At 43.8% G+C, this 24156-nt stretch overlaps 1 protein-coding gene across 9 annotated transcripts in view; it reads left to right on the top strand.

Moving 5' to 3' along the window:
* Positions 1–203: 203 nt before the first annotated feature.
* The window catches only part of PKHD1 (PKHD1 ciliary IPT domain containing fibrocystin/polyductin), a 277474-nt gene continuing 253521 nt past the window's right edge, over positions 204–24156 (top strand). For 6 of the 9 annotated variants that reach the window (XM_064448232.1, XM_064448229.1, XM_064448236.1 and 3 more), the window contains exons 1-17: positions 204–413; positions 2232–2403; positions 3506–3583; positions 5536–5680; positions 6659–6758; positions 10065–10122; positions 12008–12086; positions 14325–14399; positions 15640–15704; positions 16729–16768; positions 17345–17415; positions 19352–19453; positions 19736–19831; positions 20945–21080; positions 21931–22045; positions 22904–23179; positions 23927–24016. In XM_064448232.1, coding sequence (XP_064304302.1) covers positions 2352–2403; positions 3506–3583; positions 5536–5680; positions 6659–6758; positions 10065–10122; positions 12008–12086; positions 14325–14399; positions 15640–15704; positions 16729–16768; positions 17345–17415; positions 19352–19453; positions 19736–19831; positions 20945–21080; positions 21931–22045; positions 22904–23179; positions 23927–24016 — 1578 coding nt within the window. In that variant the 5' untranslated portion in view covers positions 204–413; positions 2232–2351. The other 3 variants (XM_064448230.1, XM_064448231.1, XM_064448233.1) reach the window with 3 other exon arrangements.

Below are 24156 nucleotides of genomic sequence, written 5' to 3'. Positions count from 1 at the left end.
TTTCTGTCATGTTGTAGGGGAAAAGGAAGATGAAATGGACTCATTATCCTCTTGTTGGAGGATCTAGTCATATACCAATGGAAGAACAATTCCAGGTTGCTCCCATTATGGTCATTAAAGACTTGGAACAAAACAGTTAATAGCAGCAAGTAGCTTAAGTTAATAATTAAGCATGCCCAATGGACAGCTCTGACCTGTCTGTGACAGGCATTGAGCCTTTTGAGAAACTAGTCTGGTGGGTTTCAGCACACTGTGACTCTGTTACCCATGCAGGGACTGAACTGAGTGCCTAGCATGACCTCAGGCTGAAAACTGCGATAGAACTGGTGTCAAAGGGATGGAACAGTTATGCTGGTAGCAAAGCCTCCACACCTCGCTCGTCAGAGGAATGGAAGAAGAACAAATCGAATAAGGTAAGTAATACTAGGAAAAGTCCTAATAAGAATAGTAAAAGTAAACCTAAATGATCTTTTACGTACCTGCTTTGAAATGCAACGTTCACGTGCATCAGGGCTCTCGACTTGGACCCGTGCAAATTGCAGTTCCGTTAAAATGTGCAAGAAATATAGTGAGAGTAGTTACAGTAGGTCTGTGGTACAAAAAACAACAGAAGCTTAGAAGTTGGCTTTATGGGGACAGCGTGTTTGCTGCAGTTACAGGGTAACTAAAGCCTCTGCCCAACTCTCGCCTCTGAGAGTGTCACTCTCCGGTACCCTTGGGCACAAGCCGACCACGTCTTCTAATCAGGTTCAGGTACACTTTGTGCCTATAGACTGCAGATCGTTTCTCTGTGTGCATTAGTCCTTTTAAAACTGACTTAAAGCATCAGGTATTCTGAACCACTGTAGCAGTACCATACAAAGAACCAGCCATTCTTTTTCCCTTTGAACAGTGTTGTTTTCTTTAATGTAGCTGTTAATCAACTCAATGGGCTTCATTTTGATGGGTCTTAAGGACATCTACAGAAGCCAGCAAAGCAGATAGGGCTATGGACAGTTGTTTAGGCTTTCTCAGGTGATCTGACAGGTATATCACAAATATAGAAGAGTGCTTGACTCAATGCAGTGTATGCAGTGAATGGACCAAAGCCACTACATAGAAGACCGCATGGTACCATCATCCTGCAGAGGAACTGGTCCTTAAGAGAGTTGAGGTCTCTTCTTGTCCTTTTTTCACTGACTGGTGGAGCAGGACAGTGAAAGGCTGTCTCTTTGCATCATTTTGTTCTTCGGTGTGGGGACATGGATTCTCCCTTTGAGAATTACTGATTATACAGTTCCTCATACAATGACTGTGATTTTTGCCCTTTGGATCCTACCGTAAAAACAGTCTAGAATCCTGTATTTTCTTCTTGCCATTTGATTTTATCTTTATGTCAGGGGCTTTTGTGGTCTGATTTGAGTTCTAACAACCAAGGGCTGTTCTGGATAGGGTGTCCCAGTCTCTGTGCTTGCTGGTAAGATTTTCGGCTTCTTCCTCATTTAAAATGTGGCTAAATTAATTGACCCATGGTTGTCCATACTATTACAAAAGCCAGGGTGAAGGCAGTAAAGTTGATGGTCTACCTTTTTAAATGTTAGAACAGTTGCTGGCATGGACTTTGCAAAACAAATGTGTGATATGACTGCCTACGATAGCAAGTAAGACCAAGGAACTTCCCAGGATACGGGCACTCAAATGTTTATATTCTTAGACCAGTTCCCAGCACCACTGTGATCAAGGCTACCAGTGCTCTTCCAAGCAATTCCTAAGCACATCTGCAGAAGTCTGCATGGACCGTTACTGGTTTGGAGCTACCTGTGGAGGGCTAGAAAGCTTATTGGCATAGTCAAGTCATTTGCTTTCAGAGCTGGAGAATGACCATGGCATGATTAGTTTAATGTGATAGATGTAACAGTTTTGCACAAAGCAGCACAGAGCTGGGAGAGTTTAACCCCATTGGCTCTAAATCCTGTAATTGGTTTCATTAATTCACCTGTGTCTCCTACTTAATCAGAGTCAGTCTTATTAAACATGGCCCCAGTGGGGGAAAGCTCATCCTGAGCTTGGCTGGAAAGTCATCTGCTCAAAGGAGAATATGTTCTATGTAGGTATGTTGGGTGGGAGGAAAAAGAGTATGGTTTGCAATATATTGATCCTTTATACTGCGTGAGAGACGAATCAGTGTTTTCTCTGTGATTTCACATCGCAGTCCATCTTGTCTGCTGTAACACAGACTGTTGCTCCCACAGGTCTCCAATGTGAAGAAAGAATACAGACGGGGTTTGTTTTAAAGTTACAGGGAAGGTGCTCAGGCCCCAAGCCATGATCCCAGAGCCAGTCTCTTGTGAAATCCCCATCCAAAGTCCAAGATGAACCTTTGGGGACCATCCTTTCTGAGTGCTGAGCTGATATTCTTTGCAGGTGGGTGATAGAGAAGTGTTGTCTCCAACCACACTGGTCATACACCACCAGCAAAAGCCAGTGCCACTGGGTTGGATACAGACTGGCCCTGAGTGAGAGAGATGGAGAAGCATCCCAAAAGGTGTTGAATGTTATGGGATATTGACTGCAGCACACAGGACATTGTCCACCCTTATCAGTGGCCTTTCATGGCATTATTTCCACAGCCATGGAGATTTCTGGATTCATTGTTAATTTTCCTTGTTCTACCTGGGCTTTTCTCGTGCCTGTTGGTTTTCATTCACTTGATGATAGTCATATCACTGTTTGCATGTTGATACTAGGGGTTCATGATGCAAGTATGTCCAATATTTGGCTTCAGTGATCAATACTGGTGTTCGGTGAGATTGCATTCACATGCAGCTAAGAAGTTGCAAATCTCCTGAAATGCTAAACAGGAAACTGGTTCTCACTGTAAAAGGACTTCTGGAAAATTCTGATACTTGGCTACAAAAAAAGAAGCTAGCCACTGGTTCATCTCTATTAGCTTCAGAGGATGAGGGTCCCCAAAAGAAATCCTAAATTTTCTTAAGAATTTGATGCCTTTATGAAAGACATTGTATAGCAAGCTACAGGTGACTTAATTTAATGAAGCAAGAGTTCCTTTCCAGGTCTGTGTTTCTTTCTTAAGGACTTTGTCAAGAAAGAGCTGACAGGCTGTCCTGGAGCCAGAAAAGGATATACTTTGTAGGCAGCCCTAAGTTTGGGAGAGTGTATAGAAGTTAGCAAACATGTTTCTTTTAGAGCTGGAGGAATAAACATGAGGTTTATTGTCTTGATTTTAATTCTTGAAGAAGACAGGAGGCTTGGACTGTAGCTTGGTTCACCAAGTCCTAAAGGCATCAAAACCCATCCTGAGGGGAAGCAGGACTATTACTTTTTCCCCCAAATGTCTACCCTATGTATGAGCAATATGATGAATTTCGATGCCTGAGAAGGAGAAAAAAGATGAAGGGCGGGATCACAGGGGGACAGCTGTCACACTACTACCTCTTATCCTGAATTAGATGTCTTAGATGTTTCCACTGTACTTCAGCCTGACATAGCTGGGTTGTTTTCACAGTGACAGCCACGGGATTGCTCATTAAACCCCGAGAGGGCAGTGTTGCTGGAGGAACGTGGATTACTATTACCCTGGATGGTGAGTTTTAAGCTCTTATAAAGCATATGTCAAAGTCACAGAGAATCACTTCCATTCTGAGATTTGTGGTTGGAGTGACAAACCCTCAGCAATAGGTATATGGACTGTGGCACCCTTCACATGAAATTGGCTTGAAATTATTACTTCATAACCTTTTGGTGATGGTTGCTTGTTTTTAAGTTATTTCTAAGCAAAAGAAGTCCTAAACCTAGGGCTAGAAATTTCCTCCCTGCTACCTTGTTTTTTTGAAGGAAAGCTGAGAGTCTCCTCTATTCATAGGTCCTCTGATGCTGGAGCTTTAAAAACGCTAATGATAAGCATGAGATACCAGTAAAATAATCACAGAAATTGACATGCCATGCTCATTTGGGCCCAAAACCAACTGTATAAAGCTAGGCCTGATTTTCAGTAGTACTGAATGTTGATTTATTGGGAAGAGAATTTGTTTCCAGGAGAGGTGTATATTTGGTTTAGCTGCTCATGTTCTGACATTGTCATTTATAACTATGATGAATGGTATCAGTCTTATTTGTCTGAATATTGTGCACTCCCACAGAGATGATGAAATAGAGGGGGAAAAAAAGACAGCTTATGTCTTCCAGGGAGATATTTCCCCAACGGCACTGTGTGGCAGGCAGAGACTGTCACAGCTGGGAACTCACAGTTCAAGCAGAGTGTCTTTTTTTGGTGGGGAGAAGCAGACAGCCAGGCCTTGGGCGAAGGGGAAAAACCTTCCTGGGACCAGGAGGAAACATGGCAACTTGAGAAACCACTGATGTCATTTAAAGTGAGTCTGTGGACTGGGAACCACCTGTGAAGATCGTGAGCAAGGGAGAGTTGTTTGGAAGCCTTCTTCATTTCTGGTTGTATTTGGTTACACTACAAAAGTTAAGCATGCTTATGTTTATGTTCAGATAAAGCTTGACTTTCTGAAGATTTTGGAAGTCTTTAATTCTTTGGACAGCTTACTTTACAGAAATAGGCTAAGGAGGCCCACCTCACAGCAGAGGCCAACCTGAGGTCCTGTCAGCAAAACCGTGCAAGACATCAGCAACTGTGTGTGTCAAAGGGTATTAACTTCCCAGGTGCTTTAAGTATCTGTGGGCATATGTTTTTCCAGTGTAGATGTCTGAGGTAATTCAAACATCCAACAACTGTCAATCTCTGCAGTAGAATACCTGTGGGAGAGACCAAATACTGCATTAGAGGCAAAAAGAAAAAGCCATGCAGCTGCATGGTGGGATGAACTTGGTCTTAATATGTGTACTGGTTTTGGCTAAAGGGAGGGTTAAATTTCTTCATAGAGGCTTGTATGGTGCCATGTTTTGGATTAGTGCTGAAAACTGTTGATAACACACAGTTGTTTTAGTTATTGCTGAGCAGTGCTTACAGAGTCAAGGCCTTTTCTGCTTCTCATACCACCCCACAGGCAAGTAGGCTGGGGATGCACAAGGAGTTGGGATGGCTGAGACAGCTGACCCCAAATGACCGAAGGGATATTCCATACCATATGACATCATGCTCAGGCATAGGACTAGAGGGGAGGTTGCAGGGGGGGCTGCTGCTCGGGGACTGGCTGGGCATCGGCTGGTTGGTGGCGTGCAATTGTTTTCATTTGCATCACTTGTCCTTCTTGGGTTTTATTTTCCTCTCTTGTTTTTATTTTTTCTTCTTCCTCTTAATTATTAGTATTTCTTTCTGATTCTTAAACTGTTTCTATGTCAACCCACAAGTTTTCTCACTTCTACTCTTCTGATTCTCTTTCCCCATCCCACCAGGGAGGGAGGGAGTGGCTGTGCGGTGAAATTGCACAAACAGGATTTTAAAAAGCTTGATTAAGCACTCTAAGCATTGCTTCTAAAGAGAAGCTGAGTTACACATTCAAAAATGTTTGTTCATGTGTGAGTGAGCCTGTCCTCACAGAGCTCTTCTGGTTGAATTTGATTACCTAGGCTCAACATCCCACCAGCTAGAGCATGTCTCTTCAGCCAGCACCTCGCAGCTGGAGGTGTCCCTGGTGAATCCAGACCTGCCCAGGTTGCCGTGTGATGTCTCGCCTCTGTATTTTGACTTACACGCTATAAGATGCAGAACAAGGTATGATCCGTGAGTGTGGTATGGGTGAGGCCTTGCCGTTTGTCTGGTAGGATCCTCGTATTCTTTCACTGTGTGTACAGTTTGGGAGTTTAAGGAATTCCTGTGGCTGCACCTGAGCACCTCCTAAGCTGTGTTGCATTTGTCCTTGCTTCAACTTAATGAAGCACTGGGTTACGTAGCATAAGAGCCAGAGTGAGGCTTCTTGGAAAACCTAGACTGAGATCCTCAAAGGTTTGTAGATATATAATTCTTAGATGCAAAACTCCTAAGAAAAACTGGGTGTTGTTTGTTTGTTTGGTTGTTTTTTTGTTAACCAGTTTCTGGTGTCTTTGACCTGACCTGTCCAAAATCATAGAGAGACGTTATGGGTAGAGTGAGAAACAAATATGGTTTCAAGCACCAGCTGGGAAATGTAAGCTCCCTCTATCCCAACCTGTCATAACTTTAAAGATTGTTTGACTGGAAGACTTGGGGTGACTCACGAGGCTGTAAGAGTGATCCTAATGGGGCTTTTCCATCTCTTGCTGCTAGGATTTATTTGAGAGTTAATTCTGCTGAATATTGTGCTGAGAAACTGTGTGCCTTAAGGATGCAGCATTAATTTGCAAACCAGGATCAAGATGCCCTGTAAATCCAGGCAGCCCTGGGTTACTTTCATGTTAATGAATAACAACTATTCATTAGCATTAATGAGCCCTAATGAGCATGTCTGTGTTCTGCACTAACATACAATTTGGACAGAGTTCTGGTGTAGTCCTATCATCTTCTGCACTTAACTGTAATATCTTGCTGTGCCTCCACATTTATTTTAAATTGTAGTCTTAGAGTTTGGGTTCATATGTGTAAAGTTTGGGTTCACAATGTCATTTTTTTTGCTCAGTGGACCTGCTAAGAATGGAGAGCCTGTGAAGGACCTGGCATTTCCTAAAAATAAACCAAATCTCTTAAAAATAATATAACCCTTTTCCTTCCACCTAGGTCTTCCCCCCAGGAAGGTTTCTACTACGTGGAGGTGATATTTAAAGGACATGTAATTAACAACCTCACTGGGGTGGAGAAAGAAAACTATACTTTCAAGGTAACCACTAAGCAAGGATAGAAGTGATGATAAAGAATTCACGGTATCAAAGGGAGTCAAACTTTAGACTTAGTATCACAGAGAATATGCTCAAATATTTTCTCTCACACTGTATGTCTGATCGCATGTCAGGACAAGAAGTTAGGATGCCCCTTCTGTCCCTTAGGTCTAATGAGGTACTCATTAGTCTGGCACTGGAAGGAAGAGGTCTTTCTGAATCAAAAATCTGGGTCCAAGTTAACCTGTCTCTGCACTTAAGCCACAGAGTCAGAAGACCCTGCGTTGTCGTCTTCTGATGTTACCTTTCAAGCTGAAGGGTGGAAGCTAACAGTCCACACTGAGAGGTAACCATGGGCAAGAACACCTCCCATGGGCACAGCTGGTTCCAGGAAAGGACATCTCTCCAGGGCTAGGACAGCTCTCCACACCTAAGATGAGCAAGATTTGGAAAGCTCAGACGTCAGCTGTGATTTCATATCTGTTGCTCTGTTATTATGAGAGCTTGCTACTCCCCCGCCAGACCAGCATTTTCCCTTTGGCTCTCAAAGCCAAAGCACGTTGACTCAGGAGGTTGTGGGGTATGGTGGTACTAGACCAGTTAACGATGATGATGTCAGGATCTCTTGCAAAGCAGAATCCTTAACTGTGGCTGTGTGCTTTGGGATGAGGCCTGGTGTGTTCAGAAGTCACATCCCACCTCTGTGATAACTTCGAGTATGGAGCAAGAAAGCTCAGCATTTTCAGTGAATTGCTCGTTATAGCCAAAGAGTCGTTGGGTGGTTCAGCTAGCTTAAAGAGTTGATGAAAAATCACCAGGGGATGCTGTTAATGAGGCACATTCCAAGCTAAATAAAACACAATGTGTCTCTTTGTTTTGGGACTGGGACCTGGGAGCTATGAGTATTAAAAATTAATTTTGCCTCTGCAGTAGACTGAAAAAGCCTGCTGCAGGCAGCAACAAGTCTGAACAGCTCGGAAGACTGGTGTCGGCTAGTGGCTCTAGCTTTCGTGCTGTTTTTGGCTTCCTTGTCTGCATTGGCTCCAGCCCAGGGTATGGCATGATGTTGCCTTTGTTTCTCAGAAGTGTCCATCACTGGAGGGAGTTTGTGGCTACTCATTAATTTTTAACATGACCATGAAGGAGAGGGAAGGCAAGAACTGAGCTTTGAAAGGGAATGGGGTTCAAGGAAAGCTTGGAAAAAACCATATGCAATCATGTCCTTGATTTGGTTATGTAGATGAGTTTTTTTTATGCTATCTACAGGGCCGACAGCAGCACCTGTAAGTGCAAGCGAGGACATAAGAGGGCTTGAAGGTGGGGAGGATGGAGATGTGTGGAGAAGGCTTTGAGAAATGGGTGATTTGGGGAATGGGGACACATGGGAAATGTACTTTTTCTGTAAGGTTAATGAAATTGAGCAGCTAATGACTTAGATGGAAACAGGATTTAGCCAGCTAGCAGACTGCAGGCCAGATTTATAGAGGTATTTGTAGCTCCTAAGAAAGTAGAGAGACAAATCAGTTTTGAAAATCTGAACAAGCCAGGTGCCTTTATACATCATCTTAAGCCCAAGACCCCTAAATGCCTTGATGGATCTGACCCTTGGTTTCCACATAATGATTTTCATTTCTACAGTGCAGAATGCTGCACTGGGGAAAGACAATGACAATACTCTTATATTTTGAAGCAAATATCTGAGGAATAAAGAACTGATGAGGTTTTAGCAAGGTCTCTCTGTAAAATGCCAGGCTGTGCCTGTATTCGTTAGCAAGGCAGGGTGAGGATGTGGTCTCCAGCACTGCCTGGGATCACCTAGCTGCTGCTCAATAGTGTGGTATTTTCTGCTTTGGGTGATGGAAAGTCTGCTCCCGTTAGCGGGTATTAGGCCACCTTCTTTTTGGTGTAAGGGGAGAGTTTCCCTACATGGATATAAGCCATGCTATTCCCTGGGCCAAAGAACAGATTCCAAGTTATTTTATTTACTCATATAGCTGAAGTCCAAAAGCCCACCTTCTCTTCCCATAACTATCCTCGAGGCTTTCCCAAGATATCCAGCTCTTTTTCATTGCCTGTCCAGGCACTTTCCCACTGACACTGTCTCAGCCTGTTACAAGGTAATGTTCAGCTAACCCAGCACTGGATAATACCAGTGTTCTGAGGACAACTCCTTATCCGGAGCAGGAATTTTCTGAACACATCCAAAGAGTTTCGGCTGCCTTTTTATTTCCTTTAGTACTGGGGCCCAGGTGCTCAATTTGGACATAAGGCACTTGTGCTGAAGACTGCTGAAACCATTCATTTATTTGTCCTATCCAGTTTGCCATCTTCTAGGCAGGGACAGGGGACGTTTACAGAAAATACTGATTCCATGTGAGCTAACAGCATGTGGAGGACCACGTGTACCTCTGGCCACTCGATGAGTAGTGCTCCCACACACCACACCATTTGAATAGGAATGGTGTCAACCTGGGCAAAAAAATTTCTAGAGTAATTTTGGTTAGAAGAAGTCTCACAGATCTTAAAGTAAATTAGAGAAAAAGGGCAACAGGGCTGCTCTACTTGTTGAAAATGCAACCAAAGGATGTGCCAGGTCAGGTATCCACATCTCTCAACTACTTTGGGAGGCTGATGATGACTGTCCACCATTTGGAAAGGGTCCCTGTGTGTTCCCCATCTTCTGAGAAGCTTGCCTTAAAGCACAGTCTCCCTGCTCCTCCTTGGACTCAAAGTAAAAAACCATAGCAGATTTCCAGTATTTACTTGTTTAATCAGGGGGCAAGGGAGTGCTTTCCCAAAGACACCACTGGTGTATTATACTGCGCTAAGATGGACCAATACAAGCATTTTCTTTGCTACACTGCTTTAGGGTACTCAAGCTTGCTAAAGGATAGCTGAACTCTATCACTTCTGTGATGTAGAAATAATTTTAAAGAGTATATTATTGGGAAGAAAAATAGTGCCATAATGTTAGATAAAATGGAGGTCTCGACTTCAGATAAAGCACGGCTTAGAAATTTTACAGTGTATTAAGGCATATTTTCTGGAATTGACTCAAGCCAGGGTGGACAATTTGGGCACAAAGATGATGCAAAAATAACAGTAAGCCATACTCTGAATGCAGAGGGGGCAAGAAGGGGGCAGTGTACTTACTCCCTTCGCAGAGCAGGACTGCCCTTCAAAGAACAAATCCTAAAGTGTGAGTCTGTGAAATGTAGTTGCCATCCATGTCGTAAGCAATGTGTAATCAGATCTTGTTGGGCTGCTGCGAAAACGACTGCCATTTAACTACAAATTTCTCTTTGCAGTTCTCTGCTGCGCAGACACCTGTGGTTCATCAAATTAGTCCACCATCTGGCATCCCAGGTATGGGACCTTTCCTTAAGCTGAAGCCCCCTTTAATTATTATTTGATGTTCCATACTGTGTTTCTCCTTATGAGGGATCTGTCTTGCTGGGGATTAAAATGGGCACCTCCAGAACTTAATGTCCAAGCTCATGCTGAACAGGAAAATGGGTTTGCACAAGGGGAGAGAGTTACAAGAGAAGTGGGTAATGCATGGTGACCAGGTTATTTGGTACTTAGCTTCTGCAGCCCAACTCTGCCTGAATAGAGAGCTGTTCAGGAGACATGAATCCATGGTCCCCAATGGGATGCACCACAAGTGCTGAGGCAGCTGGTGGATGCTCTTGCTAAGCCACTCTCCATCATGTTTGAAAGGTCGTGGAGAACAGGAAAAGTGACTGAAGACTGGAGGACAGAAAACGTCACTCCAATCTTCAAAAAGGGCAAGATGGAGGACCTGAGAAACTATAGGCCAGTCAGCTTCACCTCCACCCCGGAAAGGTGATGGAACAGTTCATCCTAGAGGTCATCTCCAGGCATGTAGAGGAAAAGAGGGTTATCAGAAGTAGTCAACATGGATTCATCAAGGGGAGATTGTGCTTGACCAACCTAATAGCCTTCTTTGATGGTGTGACTGACTGGGTAGATGAAGGGAGAGCAGTGGATGTTGTTTACCTTGACTTCAGCAAGGCTTTTGACACTGTCTCCCATAACATCCTTATGGACAAGCTTAGGAAGTGTGGGTTGGATGAGTGGAGAGTGAGGTGAACAGAGAACTGGCTCAACAACAGAACTCAGAGGGTTGTGATCAGTGGAGCAGAGTCTGGATGGGGGCCTGTCACTACTGGTGTTCCCCATGGTCTGTGCTGGGTCCTGTCCTTCAATATAGTCATCAATGACCTGGACGATGGGACAGAGCGTAACCTCAGCAAGTTCACTGACGATCCCAAGCTGGGAGGGGCGGCTGATGCACCAGAGGCTGTGCTGGCATCCAGCGAGAGCTGGCCAGGCTGGAGAGCTGGGCCCGGGGGAACCTCAGGGAATTCAACCAGAGCCAGTGCAAGGCCCTGCCCCGGGGGAGGAACAGCCCCCCGCACCAGCACAGGCTGGGGGGGACCTGCTGGAGAGCGGCTCTGCTGGGAAGGCCCTGGGGGTGCTGGGGGGCAGCGAGGTGACCCTGTGCCCTTGTGGGCAAGAAGGCCAACAGCATGGAGGTTTCTATGTGTTAGCTGGATGTTTGACCTCCCAGTGTAGTCACTGAGGAACATAAGAGTAACACTAATTGTCTAGTGCTATTTGAGATGTCCTGGAGCATGAAGGAGCTGCATGGAGCTGGTAGATATGACACAAGACAAGGAAGACTCATTCCCTTCTGGAGCCGCTGTGGGTGGCTTAAATCAAATTATTTAAGACACTTGTGTGCAGGCAACTGAACCAAGCTGTCACCCAATACGGTCAAGGGACTGTTGGGAGTGATTCAGCTGGCCGCATATATGCTGAGGTCCTTCAGATCCTGATCATGTCTAGTATAGAGATGATGTCATTTTGGTTGCCTCGTGAGGTTCTGCAGTGGAATTTGGTTAGAATCTGGGGTTTAGTTAACAAAAGAGTTGAGGAAAATGTCTTCTCAGTACAAATGATTCTATGAAATACTAGAGATCTGCTCAAAAATCAGGAATTGACTTCGTTGTGGGAAACAGATGTGTGTTCTGGGAAAAGTTAATTAAGCACAAAGTCACCTTGAACTATGGTAGAAGCTGAGAGTAGACACCAGCGTAGCCAGTTGGGCACCTCTCTGCAAAATTTGCAAAGACCAAGAGTTTCTTTTGTTCATCCTACAAAAACTGCAAATGCAAATTCTCTGTTTTTAGAAGACTCTCTTCAATTTCTATTTTCTTTTAAACAGGAAATTTAATAGAGATCTATGGGAAGACAATAGCTGGAAGATATGAGACTTTGGACTTCAATGTGGATTATATTGATGGGTAATAATATAGGCTGTTATCTGACCCCATCCCTATAAATTGATGTTTCTTCCATCACCCTCCTTGACAGCAATAAATTGCAACCAGTTGGCCCAGAATTGCTATTTGCTTCCTTTGTGGTTTATTGCAGCTCATGAGTTGGGCTCCAGCAAACTTTGTTAATCTAATTGCAACTGGTCCATTAAGCTAGTTGGTTTGTTTACTGGCAGCACAGTCAATCACCGCTCAGTGTGAATTGTATTGTAATTGTGTCTGGTTGCTGTAGATCTTATTTTGGCTAGCAAAGTAAAATTTAACTAATTAAAATAATGTCAGAATCTAAAAGTTAAATAAATTTTCCCTTCCATTTGCATTTTTAGAAAAACTATTAGTTCGAAGCAGATGCTTTAGTGAGTCAGAAGACAAAGCAGAAGTATTTTGAGACAAAAGGCTTTGTTGTTCACTGCTTTAAACCCTCTCTGGTCACTCCCTTGTTCTCAAGGAAGGTTTAATTTTTATTTTCTGCTGCTTCTATGGTTACATGCAACAGAGCAAAGCAGGTAGATTTTTAAAATTTACTCCAGGACAGCAGCACTTCAAGCACAGTGAATCCAAAACAAGCGTGAAGGCTGACCTGCTGTCTGTCACATGTATTTCCATATGTATGGAAGTGTTCTCGGATACTACTGCGTTATGATTTCCTTGCACTTGTGTCAATGGCAGTGAAGAACTAAGCCCAGGTGACTATTTTAAAGATAAACTATTAATGTACAGCTGCTGTGCTGGAATTGTAAGGATCATATCAGGAGGCAGGGAAGGTGTATATTGTCAGTAGTTAAAAATTTTACTTGCAGCAGCAGATATTTGACCAGTAGATGTTTTTTAGCTGCTTCTCAGTCTGAATGGAAAGTTCCCTCGCTAAGTAACTGAATTATCTGCTAGCATGAACGAAAGTCCAGTGCAGATTCCTGCCATACCAGCTGCACCCGTTTATCAGCCCTACATTTTTGCTCACTGGGTGCACATTAGCATCCTTTGTTCAATATTAATTATTAGTTTACCTGCCTCTAGTGGAACTGTGAAACCTTTGATCAGTGGGAAGAAAGGCTCGTCTGTCTGACTGCAGGTTGGACGTGCCTGCATGCTCCCTTGCTACATTACCCATTAACAGCTTAACCTCACAGTGGCCAAAAAGGAAATGGCCTCAAAATCCTAGCATACCAGGCAGGTTCACGTCATAGCTTCAAACAATACTTTGCCCAGCTTTGGTGTGTTAGTAAATATGTACCAGGTGGGAACTTGGACGTGACCAGAGCAGTCTGTCACTCGGTCGCACTGATGCAGGATTTGGAGCAAAAGACAACAATCCTCTTTATATTTCCAAGTGTGTTCTGCACCCTTTTCTATGCTTTGCATGGGATACAATGGTCCGGTGATGCTGAAACCAACATTTTGCAGCACTGATTTTCTTCCTATTTATCCTTACAAGGAAAGCTGTCTCAATATCAGCAAGCTGTATTAATAGAAACAAAGTCTTTTCTTAAAACCTCATAAAACCACACTCTGAAGCATGGGACAGCAAAGTGTTTGCGTTACAGGTTTTAATTACGTATTTTCCTTAATTGCCTGTTAATTCTCAAAGAATCATTGCCACCCTTTGCTTATTATGCTAATTACTGTCAATTTATTGCGTCCACCTGATTTCTCATCTCTTAAGGAAGTTGCCTCTTGCCATATTGGTTCTTTAAGGTGGGGACACTTGGATTTGCTATTAGGAGCTTGGGTGATTTCTCTCAGAGGTTGTTTGTAGTGTTTTCCCTCAGTGAATTAAAGCAATGCCTGGGCTGCATCCTGATCCTGGAGCACATGGCTGTACAAGCATGATGCTGTACTTGTGCTGCCTGCTGCTTCTGGAAGGCAAGGGTGAGTATAGTCCTCCTGGGGCTCAGGCTACCAACCCTTCAGTACAGGGAGGAGACATCAGGTTGTTCAGACCTAGCTGTCTCAAAGGTGATCCTGCCATAGTATTTACAGAGGTGCAATTACTGCAGTATTTGGGGAATATACTTTGCAGGATAAGATATGAGACATTCGGGTTTGCCCAGTTTTCTAGGAGGCTAATAAATGCTAGATACAAGTGAGGGGAACTTCCTGTCCCACTTGAAAATGTTGGCTGCTGATTTTTACCAGGATCAGGATTTCATTTGCGAAACTTTGTTGTATCGTATCTCATATTTCTTGGTTTTGTTTTTTGCCTAGACCAGCTATCCTTGTGGCAGAAGGAGATGGATGGACCAGTCTCTGCTCTTTTGCTGACAGGCGAGCTGGAAGCATGTCAGTCTTGACTTGCCTTTGGTTCATGTTGGTGCAAGAGTTCAGCATAGCTTGTGCGCAAAAATCTTCCTGGCTTTTGAAAAAGATTTTCTGCTTTGGCTTAAGATAGAAGAGGACCATGGGGGGTTGGCCATATGGTCTGCGACAGGGGTGGGTGACAGCTGCTGGCTCTCTGTTGCTCTAGCCATAACAGGCAGGGCCAGGGGCTGTTCTCTGGCCCAGAAATGATATATTATGCCCTGGTCACATCTGTTCTGTTCAACTCTTAAGACTCTAAAACAGGGTAGCCATTTCCAAGCTGCCTATTGACCCTGGTCAATACATTGTCTTCGGTCATATAGAAACTGATTTGAAAGATGAATTAGCTGACCGGAGCCTAGACTGGGCAAGTAGAGCTCTAAAAATTTAACAGCATAGGCAGACAGGTTCTGGTGCCTGGGCACTGTTTATTTATGGGTATTAATGTATCCTTGTCTCCTGTAAGTTGCAGGAGACCCCTTAGACTTCTGGCTCTTGCACCCTGCTGAATTACAGGAAAAGCCATGGGTTCTGCCAGCGGCTTTTCTACTAGGAATGATGCGCTTCTCACAGTGCCTGTGAGCCCCGCAAAAAGGAGGCTGCTTTTACAGGGAACCAGGGGGAAAAACAGCTCCTGCAGAAGTCAGTGCTAGGACTCCCAGGGTCCTCAGCAGACCCTCTTACTGCACAGTAAAGTTCCTCCTGGCTCCAAGGAGAGGGACCTAAATGCAAATGTGAGTTGGTGATGGAACGTGCATCATTCCATGGCTCCAGGAGATGGACGTATGGCAGCATATCTGGTTTAATAGCTGCCTGCTCCTACTTACATTTAGGGACACACAGAGGAGCAAGTAGAGGGAAAACACTTTTGTCCTCCTACTCACCCTCATCATGTGCCCAGGCTTGTCTCCCCTCAGCTTTTATTTCAAATGGGGGTTCTGAAGGTCACCAATATGATCAGCTCTGGAAACAAGGGTAAGGGGGCCAAGCTGGAGCACTGTGCTTTGCTGGGAGGCATCTCCCTAAGCTGTTGAACTCTTGATCATCAGTGGGGAGATGAGTTGTTCCTCTCCCATCTCACCTGTTTCTCTCCCTTGTTTCTAAAGGGAACCAAGCGTGATTAGCTTAGATGTATAAATCCACATCTTTTGGTTAGATGGCTCTGACTGTATTTTGCTCGTTTTGTTCCCAATGCTCAGCAAACTCCTTTGTCTCTCCACAGCTACCCTATTCAGGCAGAAGATGGACTGGGGACCCTGCAGTGTCGGGTGGAAGGGAACCATATAGGTTGGTGAAAAGGAGTAAACACCATGGGTTTTTTTATTCCTGCAGCTCTAGAGGGCTTAGGGGAGGTGTCAAGCATATGTTCCTGCTCTATCTCTAAAGTTAGGAATGTGGCTCAAGGCTGAGTCCACAAAACCTGCTTCAGATCAAGGCTTACCAGTGCTCAAAATACCCACTGCCATGATTTGCTGTCCCCTCTGCACAGCTTTGGAGAAAATGCAATGCAGTGCTTGAGTGAAACCATGACATGATGTGGACATTGCTGACAGCAAAAATGTGATTTGGGGTCTTTGCTCAGTTTACTACTTTTACTTTAATCCTTCTTGGATGTGATGGACCTTCCCTCTACTGGTTTATCAGAGGAATAAATTGGGTGGTCACCTCTATTCTCAGTCTCTCTGATAGCAGGTTGGATCCTTTTCATTTTTTCTTGCTTCCAGGCAATCTGAAGAAGCTTCTGATTTATTTTGGAGGCTTTGAGCAGCAAGCTTCCTGCTTGGGAGAGATTATCTTAGTTAAATATATAAAATAAAGACCAATATGTGGCTCTCATGTAGACACTGATGGCACAATAATTGTATTGCCTGAATTTTTAGGTATCTTGGTGTATCTAGGAGCTCTCCGGTGTGGTGTCTGATAATGGAGGTCTTGAAGGAGGTCTGCAGCTTCCTAGCATGGCAAGTGAGGTCAGATAGGATCCACAGGGTCTAAGATGACACAAGGTGCTTATGCTTAGGCAATCAAATCCTGTTGCTAAGATTCAGCTTGTAGGGTCAGATATGTAACTGTACGTACCCACAGTATAGTGTCCACCTATGATCAAAAGGCTCTAAGCTCCTTAAGCTCATATTCAGTTCAGTTCCTGCACACACTCTCTGCTGAAATCAACACAGTTATACTGTTGTAAGGAAAGTATAAGGAAGAGGAGACTCAGGCCCAGGACAACTGGACAAGGTTTGGTAGGATGCACTCTTCATGGAGCCTTCTATGCATCTGCCATAAAGCATATTACTTTTCTCTCCTCCAGGGTCCCACAACGTGAGCTTCTCGGTGTTTAACAAAGGAAAGTGAGTAAAAAAATTTTTTTCTCTCTCTTTTTTTTTTTTTCCCTGTTGCTTTGCATGGAGACGCAGCTGCATTTGTGTCCAGGATAATTGCATGACATTTTTACTGAATCTGGTGTTTTATTGCTTAGAAATGAGGTTTTCCTATCTTGAGAAGACTATCATGAGATTGGGAGTGAAAAGGGAGAATGTTCCTCTCCCAAAGCATCTCTGCTTTGGGGTTTTAATACTTCAGCTTCAGTGCCCAAAACATAAATCATCTTTTAAGCCTAGCTGAATAAAATCCTTTCACCTCGCTTTTAAATCTTCATCCAAATGGGAAAGATTTTAACCATAAAAGGAGGTGAAAATGGGTTTTGAAAAGTGTCACAACCATCTTTTACAATAGGCTGGTACTTCCAATAAAGAGTTGCAGCCATGTAATGGAGTTTCTTGAATCAATACCTCGATGTGCTGGTGAAAGGTGTTGTTGGTCCTTGTAGAAATGTTCCTGGGGAGAACGAGTGTCCAGCTCTGCCAGTAGAAGGTCTAATTTAACTTAAATGGCCAAGGATCTCTCGGGCATTTTCTCTCTTTCAGGTCCGCAGTACACAAAGGTGCTTGGCTCATCAGTGCCAAACAGGAGCTTTTCTTGTATCAAACGCATTCAGGTATTGCACTGATCCACCTCACTGTCTGCACTGTCCCTTCACAGTCCCAGCATGGCCTAAGGAAAGACCTACCGCTGTTGCTCTTCCCAAGGACATAATCCCATTATGTTCTCAGTCTGGGTGTGCCACTCCCCTGGTATGGGTTGGACTAAACAAAAAGCTGCAGATCAAATATTTCAGGAAGACCAGATCTTTGTGCTAAAGCTGGGAGTGCTGCCATGGGCTGTATCATAGATCCCCAGTGAGTTAGCTTTCCTCTCAGACAGGGATACATTTATACTCTGTTTTGGATGGCCTAGCCTGAGACAAACAGCCACAGAACAGAAATATGGCAGGATTTGGGATGACGTTGCTTTATTACTGTTCTCTGTCTTGTCCGATCAGCAGTAGTCTTGAGGTGTTGCATTTAGAGAAGCTTTACATCACCTTTCTCCCTTAAATCATGCTGTATTTGATAAGACTAAAAGTTTAGAAATGCAGTCCTTAGGATGAGATAGATCCCACATCAGCTACAAGGAGGAGATGTTGTTCAGCCACTCCAAGAATTCAGTTCTGGATAAGTGCTGAATGGCAGGTTACGGCACCATTAGTTTAAAATATGCAGATTAAGGCACACTAATGTGTGTAACCTCCACAACACAGCTATGTTGTAAGCAGCAGACAATGAAATCCTGAACACTCACTTAAGATTATGGACACGGTCAAATGGACATGGACAAATTGTGTCCAAGATTCAGCAAAGTCGTATGCCAAACAGCCAAAGCAGAAGTAGGGGATCAGGGATTGTAGGGCACTGCGCAGCCTGTGACCTTAGTCAGAGATTGCATAAAGCTGAAAGACCACTTGGTTCACCTGTGGAGGTCCCCAGCAGGATCCCATCAAGTTTTGTTGTTAAGTTTTGACCTTTCAAGAGGCTTAGATTAATGGAATGAATGCTGAGAAACTTGATTCAAGAGAAAACGAAAGCATTATTTTTAGAACATAGCCAATACATGAATGATTTTGTGTATTGTTTATAGCATGTAGCTTCTTTCAACTATAATTTAAAATCATTTTGTAAAGGAGGGTAATTTTATGTCCTTATTTACTAATTGAGGCACAGTAAAATGAAATAACCCTGAAAGGAGTTGGGTGTTGGCAGAGAACCAACAGAAACAAGATCTTTCAGATCTATCCAGTAGACCGTACTGTGCTGGCCAGCAGTCAATATTGTAAAAGTAAAGTTTAAATACTGGATAAATTAACAAAAAAAATAAATGCAGATACAGACCAATGTCCCTCATCTTTTTTTATTAGTCCCTTTTTTCAGAACTGTACAAGTACAACTGCGTGGTTAAACTTGGATGTCTGAGTGCAAAGTGAGTAAATGTCATCAAAGAGAAAAATAGGTTTCTGGTGTAGAAGTACATGACTATAACAGAGATAAAACCCCAAAAGATTCTTGTGGTCGTGATGTAGACACTCAGATGTCAGATGTTCAGCTCTCTCCATTTGTCCCTGAAGCCTAAGGGATGACTGGAAAGTGTGGTAACATCTAAACCTATTGGCTAAATTAAGAAGTGAGTCAGACAAGGCCAAAAGGATTAAAACAGTTTTAATTCCACTTCCCCCTGCCCCCCCCCACCAGAGCTCCTCGATAGCACAGACGATACTGGTTTGCAATCTCAGTATGACAGATGCAGCCACTGCTAAGTAACAGCGCAAGCATGACAGCATTTCTCCTGTCATGCGGCCAAGCTATCCATGTTGTTCATTCCTGGTGTAATCCCAGCGGCTGCCAAAAAACCCTGTGAAGGATCAGTGAGATGCCTGTTTCATTCACAGGAGCCTGCTCTGGCTGGAAACCGTGCAAGTGCCTGCTGGCTTTAACAGAAATAGGGCTGGAATTAACCTTTCCGATGCCGGTTTTCAGATTCCCCTTTTCCTTCCTCTGCAGAGATTGCCTCAGTCTTTCCAGCTGGTGGGAGTCTCGGAGGAGGCACTGATCTCACTCTCACGGGGGATTTCTTTGAGGAGCCGATGCAGGTCACTGCTGCAGGTGAGAGGAAAACTGTGTGAAATTTTTCCATACAGTGGTCATGGTCCTGACCACAAAACCCAACTGATATTCATGGATACTAGTGCAGGAGCTGTAGCACTCAACATCAAGAAGGTCCAGTTTTTCTGACTGTAGGCAAGAACCATTTTGCTTGTTTGATAGTACAAGCCCAGGCTTTTAGCAAAGTGTTGACCCCTTTTGGAAGCAAGATGGGTTTATGCTGCAGCTCAGTTGTGTTTCCAGGTCTCACACAGCACATTTGTCTCGTTTTCCTGCTGCCAGGTGTCCCTTGTAAAGTCAAGCACGTCTCTCCCCAGCAAATCAGATGCACCACTGAGCCTATTGGCAAGGGCAGGAGGCTTGGTGGCCCTCAGCCAGGTACGGTATTCAAATAACTGAAGGTCCAAATGAGGAAACATGCATGGATATAAGGGAAGAAATTGTTTGGTGATTAATCTAATCAAGAAACAGGGCTTGCCAAAATGCTGTCTGCTTCAACATCAAGCCAGTTTCTCCTAGGTTTGATAGGGAGGAGGGCCTCAAAAGTGATCAGAAGGATGGAACACCTCTGCTATGAGGCCAGGCTGGTGAGAGGGTTGGGGTTGTTTGGCCTGCAGAAGGGAAGGCTGTGGGGAGACCTTATGGAGGCCTTTCAGTACTTAAAATGTGCTTATATGAAAGATGGGGACAGAGTCTTTAATAGCTCCTGTAGTGATAGAACAAGGGCTAATGGTTTTAAACTAAAAAAGGGGAGATTCAGACTAGATATAAGGAAGAAATTTTTATGATGAGGGTGGTGAGACCCTGGCCCAGGTTGCCCAGAGGGGTGGAAGATGTCCCATCCCTAGGGGCATTCCAGGTCAGTTGGACGGGGCTCTGAGCAACCTGATCTGGTTGAAGATGTCCCTGCTCACTGCAGGGGGGTTGGAGTAGATGACCTCTAAAGGTCCCTTCCAACCCAAACCATTCTGTTATTCTATTGCAAGGAAAGGCAAGGTGGAGAGCTCAGCCCATGACTTATGGATGGGTGATGGTGGGAGGAAGGTCAGCCTGTGTGTAGGGATGTGGAAAATGAAGGGAAAAAAGTGTGGATAATACTTAGAGGAAGGATAGCTGAACTAGAGCTACTGCAGAGGCTTCTGGGGACACTGCTTGACAGGAGCGTTGCTGTAGGAAATTATTGGGTGTAAAATAAGGCTTAGCTCATTTTGACGGTGGGTCACCTCAGCACCTTTCCTGCAAGAGCAGATATGTGAGCTTGTTTGGATGCTCTGCTCTCTGCAGGTTTTTGTTCTTTCTGGTGGAGGATTTCAAGGTATAACAAATTCCCTAAAGTGAGATCTGTGTTCTGCCTTGGACTGCAAAAAAGACCCTCAAACGGAGCCAATTTATTATTAAAATTTTCTCTTCTGGCCTACACCACTGATTCTAGCATGTGCTCTGGGGTTTTTGTTGGCTGCTACTGAGAAAGACTTTATTTTAACTTCCTAGGAAACAGAGGGCTTCTCTTTGAAGTCTGGGATGATGCCTCCGATCTGACAGAAGCAGGTCCTGGATATAGATGGCAGTTTGTACCTAATGCCAGCTCCCCAGTACGATTTCTGTCTGGGGCAAAGTCGTCCTTCAGGTACTCAGTAATCTTAAAAAGAAATGAAGCCATGGCAATCACCTTTAGCAGTGTAAAGTGTAGCAATAACACCTGACAGCTCTTTATAGCAGTGCCTTACTGCATAGCTCCTATAAATCAAAGCAAACCCTCTGCTCTGAGGTCCTTTTGAAGCTCAAAATATGCAGGGAAGTGTTTTATTTTTCCTCCTTTTGCTTTCACTCAGTATTTCTGCTCTACCTGGCCTAGATGTGCTGAAATACCACAAAAGAAATTGATGTGGAGGTAGAAGGAGCTCCAGTTAGAGGCTGTCTTGGGCTGGAGCTCTGGCCAGATGTGGAGGGCCAGATCCTCAGCTGATGCTGGCAGCTGCAGCAGAGGTGGAATTAGTGGAAATAAAATGATTTGCCCCAAGCTGCAAAAATATCTGGACTGTGTTGGTGCCCATTGCCTCTCCAGATACACCCTTGAAAAGCTGTGCAATATGCATGAATGTTTTAACTTTTTGTAATTTCTCTGTTTTTCTTAGTTGATCTTGTGTGCGATTTTGAGCCTTTTCCTGCCTGTTCAGGGTTAAGACTTTGCTTGAGAAGAAATGCACAAAAAAGTGACCAGTGACAAAACCACACTTATTTTCATGGAGCTGTTTTTTGTTTCCCTTTTGGAAGCTTCTGTAAAGCACAAACTACATGTAATGTGTAAATGGGTCATTCTGAGGTTCCTTCAGTTTTAAAATATTTTTTTTTGTTATAACTTGGTCTCAGAGTCATTGCTTATTACTTGGTGTACGTGTGAAGGTGAGGTGTGGGGCAGGGTTTCTTTTTTTTTTGCAGTAACTCTTGTATATTATGGGTATTCTGCTTTTGCTTAGCTCCAGGCTTCGTGGATTTTTTGTGGCTCCTCAGACCAACAATTACACCTTCTGGATTCAGGCAGATGGTCAGGCGTCTCTCTACTTAAGTTTGTCCCAAGATCCAGAACATAAGGTATTATTTTTGGCAGAGAAAAAATGAGATCAGGATAAAAGATTATTTTAATTAAGGTCATAACAAGTGGGAACTTCCCCAGCATGAATTGGCTTATTGGCCCTTATTATGGATCTATAGCAGGGTGAAATCTGTATATTTGATGTTTTACATTGGCCTTAACAGCCTCTCAGCTCATGAAAAACTCACTCTTGCAACCAGAATATTTGAATGCCTTTTTCCAGAAGACACTTTTGTTAGTTCAGCACATCACCGTCACTAACAGTCCGTGCAAGGGGACCTGGAGGATTGCTGTCTGACCTCCTTAGTTCACCTCCCTTTTTGCCTGTTGAAATTTTGCCCCTGAAAACATTGGTCCGTCCTTTTGTAAAGCTAAGAGAATGCTATAAATGAAGGTGATCTATTTCTCTGGGCTGTTCTTAAGCCTAGTAAATAAACAGGGCTAGAAGAAATACAAAGGACTTATCTATGGAAAAAAAAAAAAGTAGCATTACTGGTCTTACTGATGGTAACATACTACATCTCAGAAGACTGTAGACATCATTATTTCCTTTTCATTTGGAGGACATGAGATGAAGAACTGAACTTTCCTCCATGAAAAGTTGCACGGGGAACTGTTATTAGGGCAAGGGTCAGCCATAAAAATGATGATCTTTATGGTATTGAACCCTAAACCAAAGATCTTTGAGATGATGGCTTTTTCTTGTATAATAGGAAGGAATGTGTTAACCATCAACCCACTGCTACCAGCTATAAACACAAGAACACATCTGGTTTTTTTGGAGCTGTGGTATTGGACAAAGGGTCTTCTGGGGCCTGGAGAAGTGTCTCTAACGGATTTGTTTGGTCTGGACACAGGTGAGAATAGCTTCTCTCCCTGCCGGCAATTCAGAGTGGTCTGAGAACTGGGTGAAGAGCTGGAGTGAGCATTGGCAGCCAAAATCCCAGAAATTTGAGCTAACTGCTGGTTCAAGATACTACCTGGAAGCACTGCATCATGGAAAGGCACCCAGCAACGGGATGAGAGTTGGAGTCCAGATACATAACACCTGGCTGAATCCCCACGTGGTGAACAACTACTACATCGAGAGACATGAAATTAGGGCTCATGCCTTGCATCTTCCAGAAGTGCAGGTCAGTGTTGTGTACTTGAACCTGGGAGCTGGACTAGCCCCAGTTCAGTTGACATAGATGACAGCAAATTGTAATTGCAAAGGCCTTGTCAGTGCTAGACATGAATGCGTGTTCCCACCTTGTTTTTAACTGGCTGAGAATAGCATCATGAGCTGAAGGTGTTCGTGGATTTTAGACACATCAGTGGGAATATGTAAACCCTATGGTTGCATTATAATCTGCTCACGTGTTAAAGTGTAAGCAATGCTGACTCCCCTCAGGTTTTATCTCACTCATTAATGCCTCACCTTGTTAATTAATGCTAATCAGTACAAGTTTGGGATAGTTTTTATTTCACCTCCTTAGCGACAGCACACTCAGTGTGTGTTGTCTGGTCAACGTGATATTGCAATCAGATGATAGAAACTTTCAGCTTGATGAAGTCCTCAGCAATGAAGGAAGTGTTTTCCTGGTGGTTAAACCCCACAGCTGCAGGTCAGGAGCTTTAGGGACCATTTGTGGCTGTCAGCATGTCTGCACCCGTTGTGCTCCCGTTAATCTAAGAACAGGAGCCCAAGGCAGGTGTCAGGAGAGACCATGGAGGACAAGAGCAGTTTAACAGTAACTTTTCATTTACAGAGTCTTACAAAGTCAAAATGCTGGCTGTAAAATCCTCTGCCGTTGAAGATACCAGATCTGAAGTCTGTGCATCTCATGCAGCTGCTTATATCTCTTTTCATTTATTTCTTTTGCTGCTTTGCTTACCAGATGTTGACTGTGTCTGGTACAGGGTGGTTCAGTATCTCCTGGAATAATGAACTGCGTAGAATGATCCCCACAAATGCTACGGCTCGCCAGGTAGGCATCATTAAACACAGACAACCAGTCCTCTGCTGGCGTGTAATTGATGGAGCTCTGGAACTTGACAGCAGTTAGGCATCTGGCCCAAAAGCTGAGATAAATTTTACATGATGTAGTGGTGATTTTTGTTACTGGGA

Source organism: Phalacrocorax carbo, chromosome 3 (assembly GCF_963921805.1).
Source record: "Phalacrocorax carbo chromosome 3, bPhaCar2.1, whole genome shotgun sequence".
Taxonomy (NCBI): Eukaryota; Metazoa; Chordata; class Aves; order Suliformes; family Phalacrocoracidae; genus Phalacrocorax; species Phalacrocorax carbo.
Note: the sequence above shows the minus strand (reverse complement) of the source record. Positions and strands in the feature narration are given on the sequence as shown.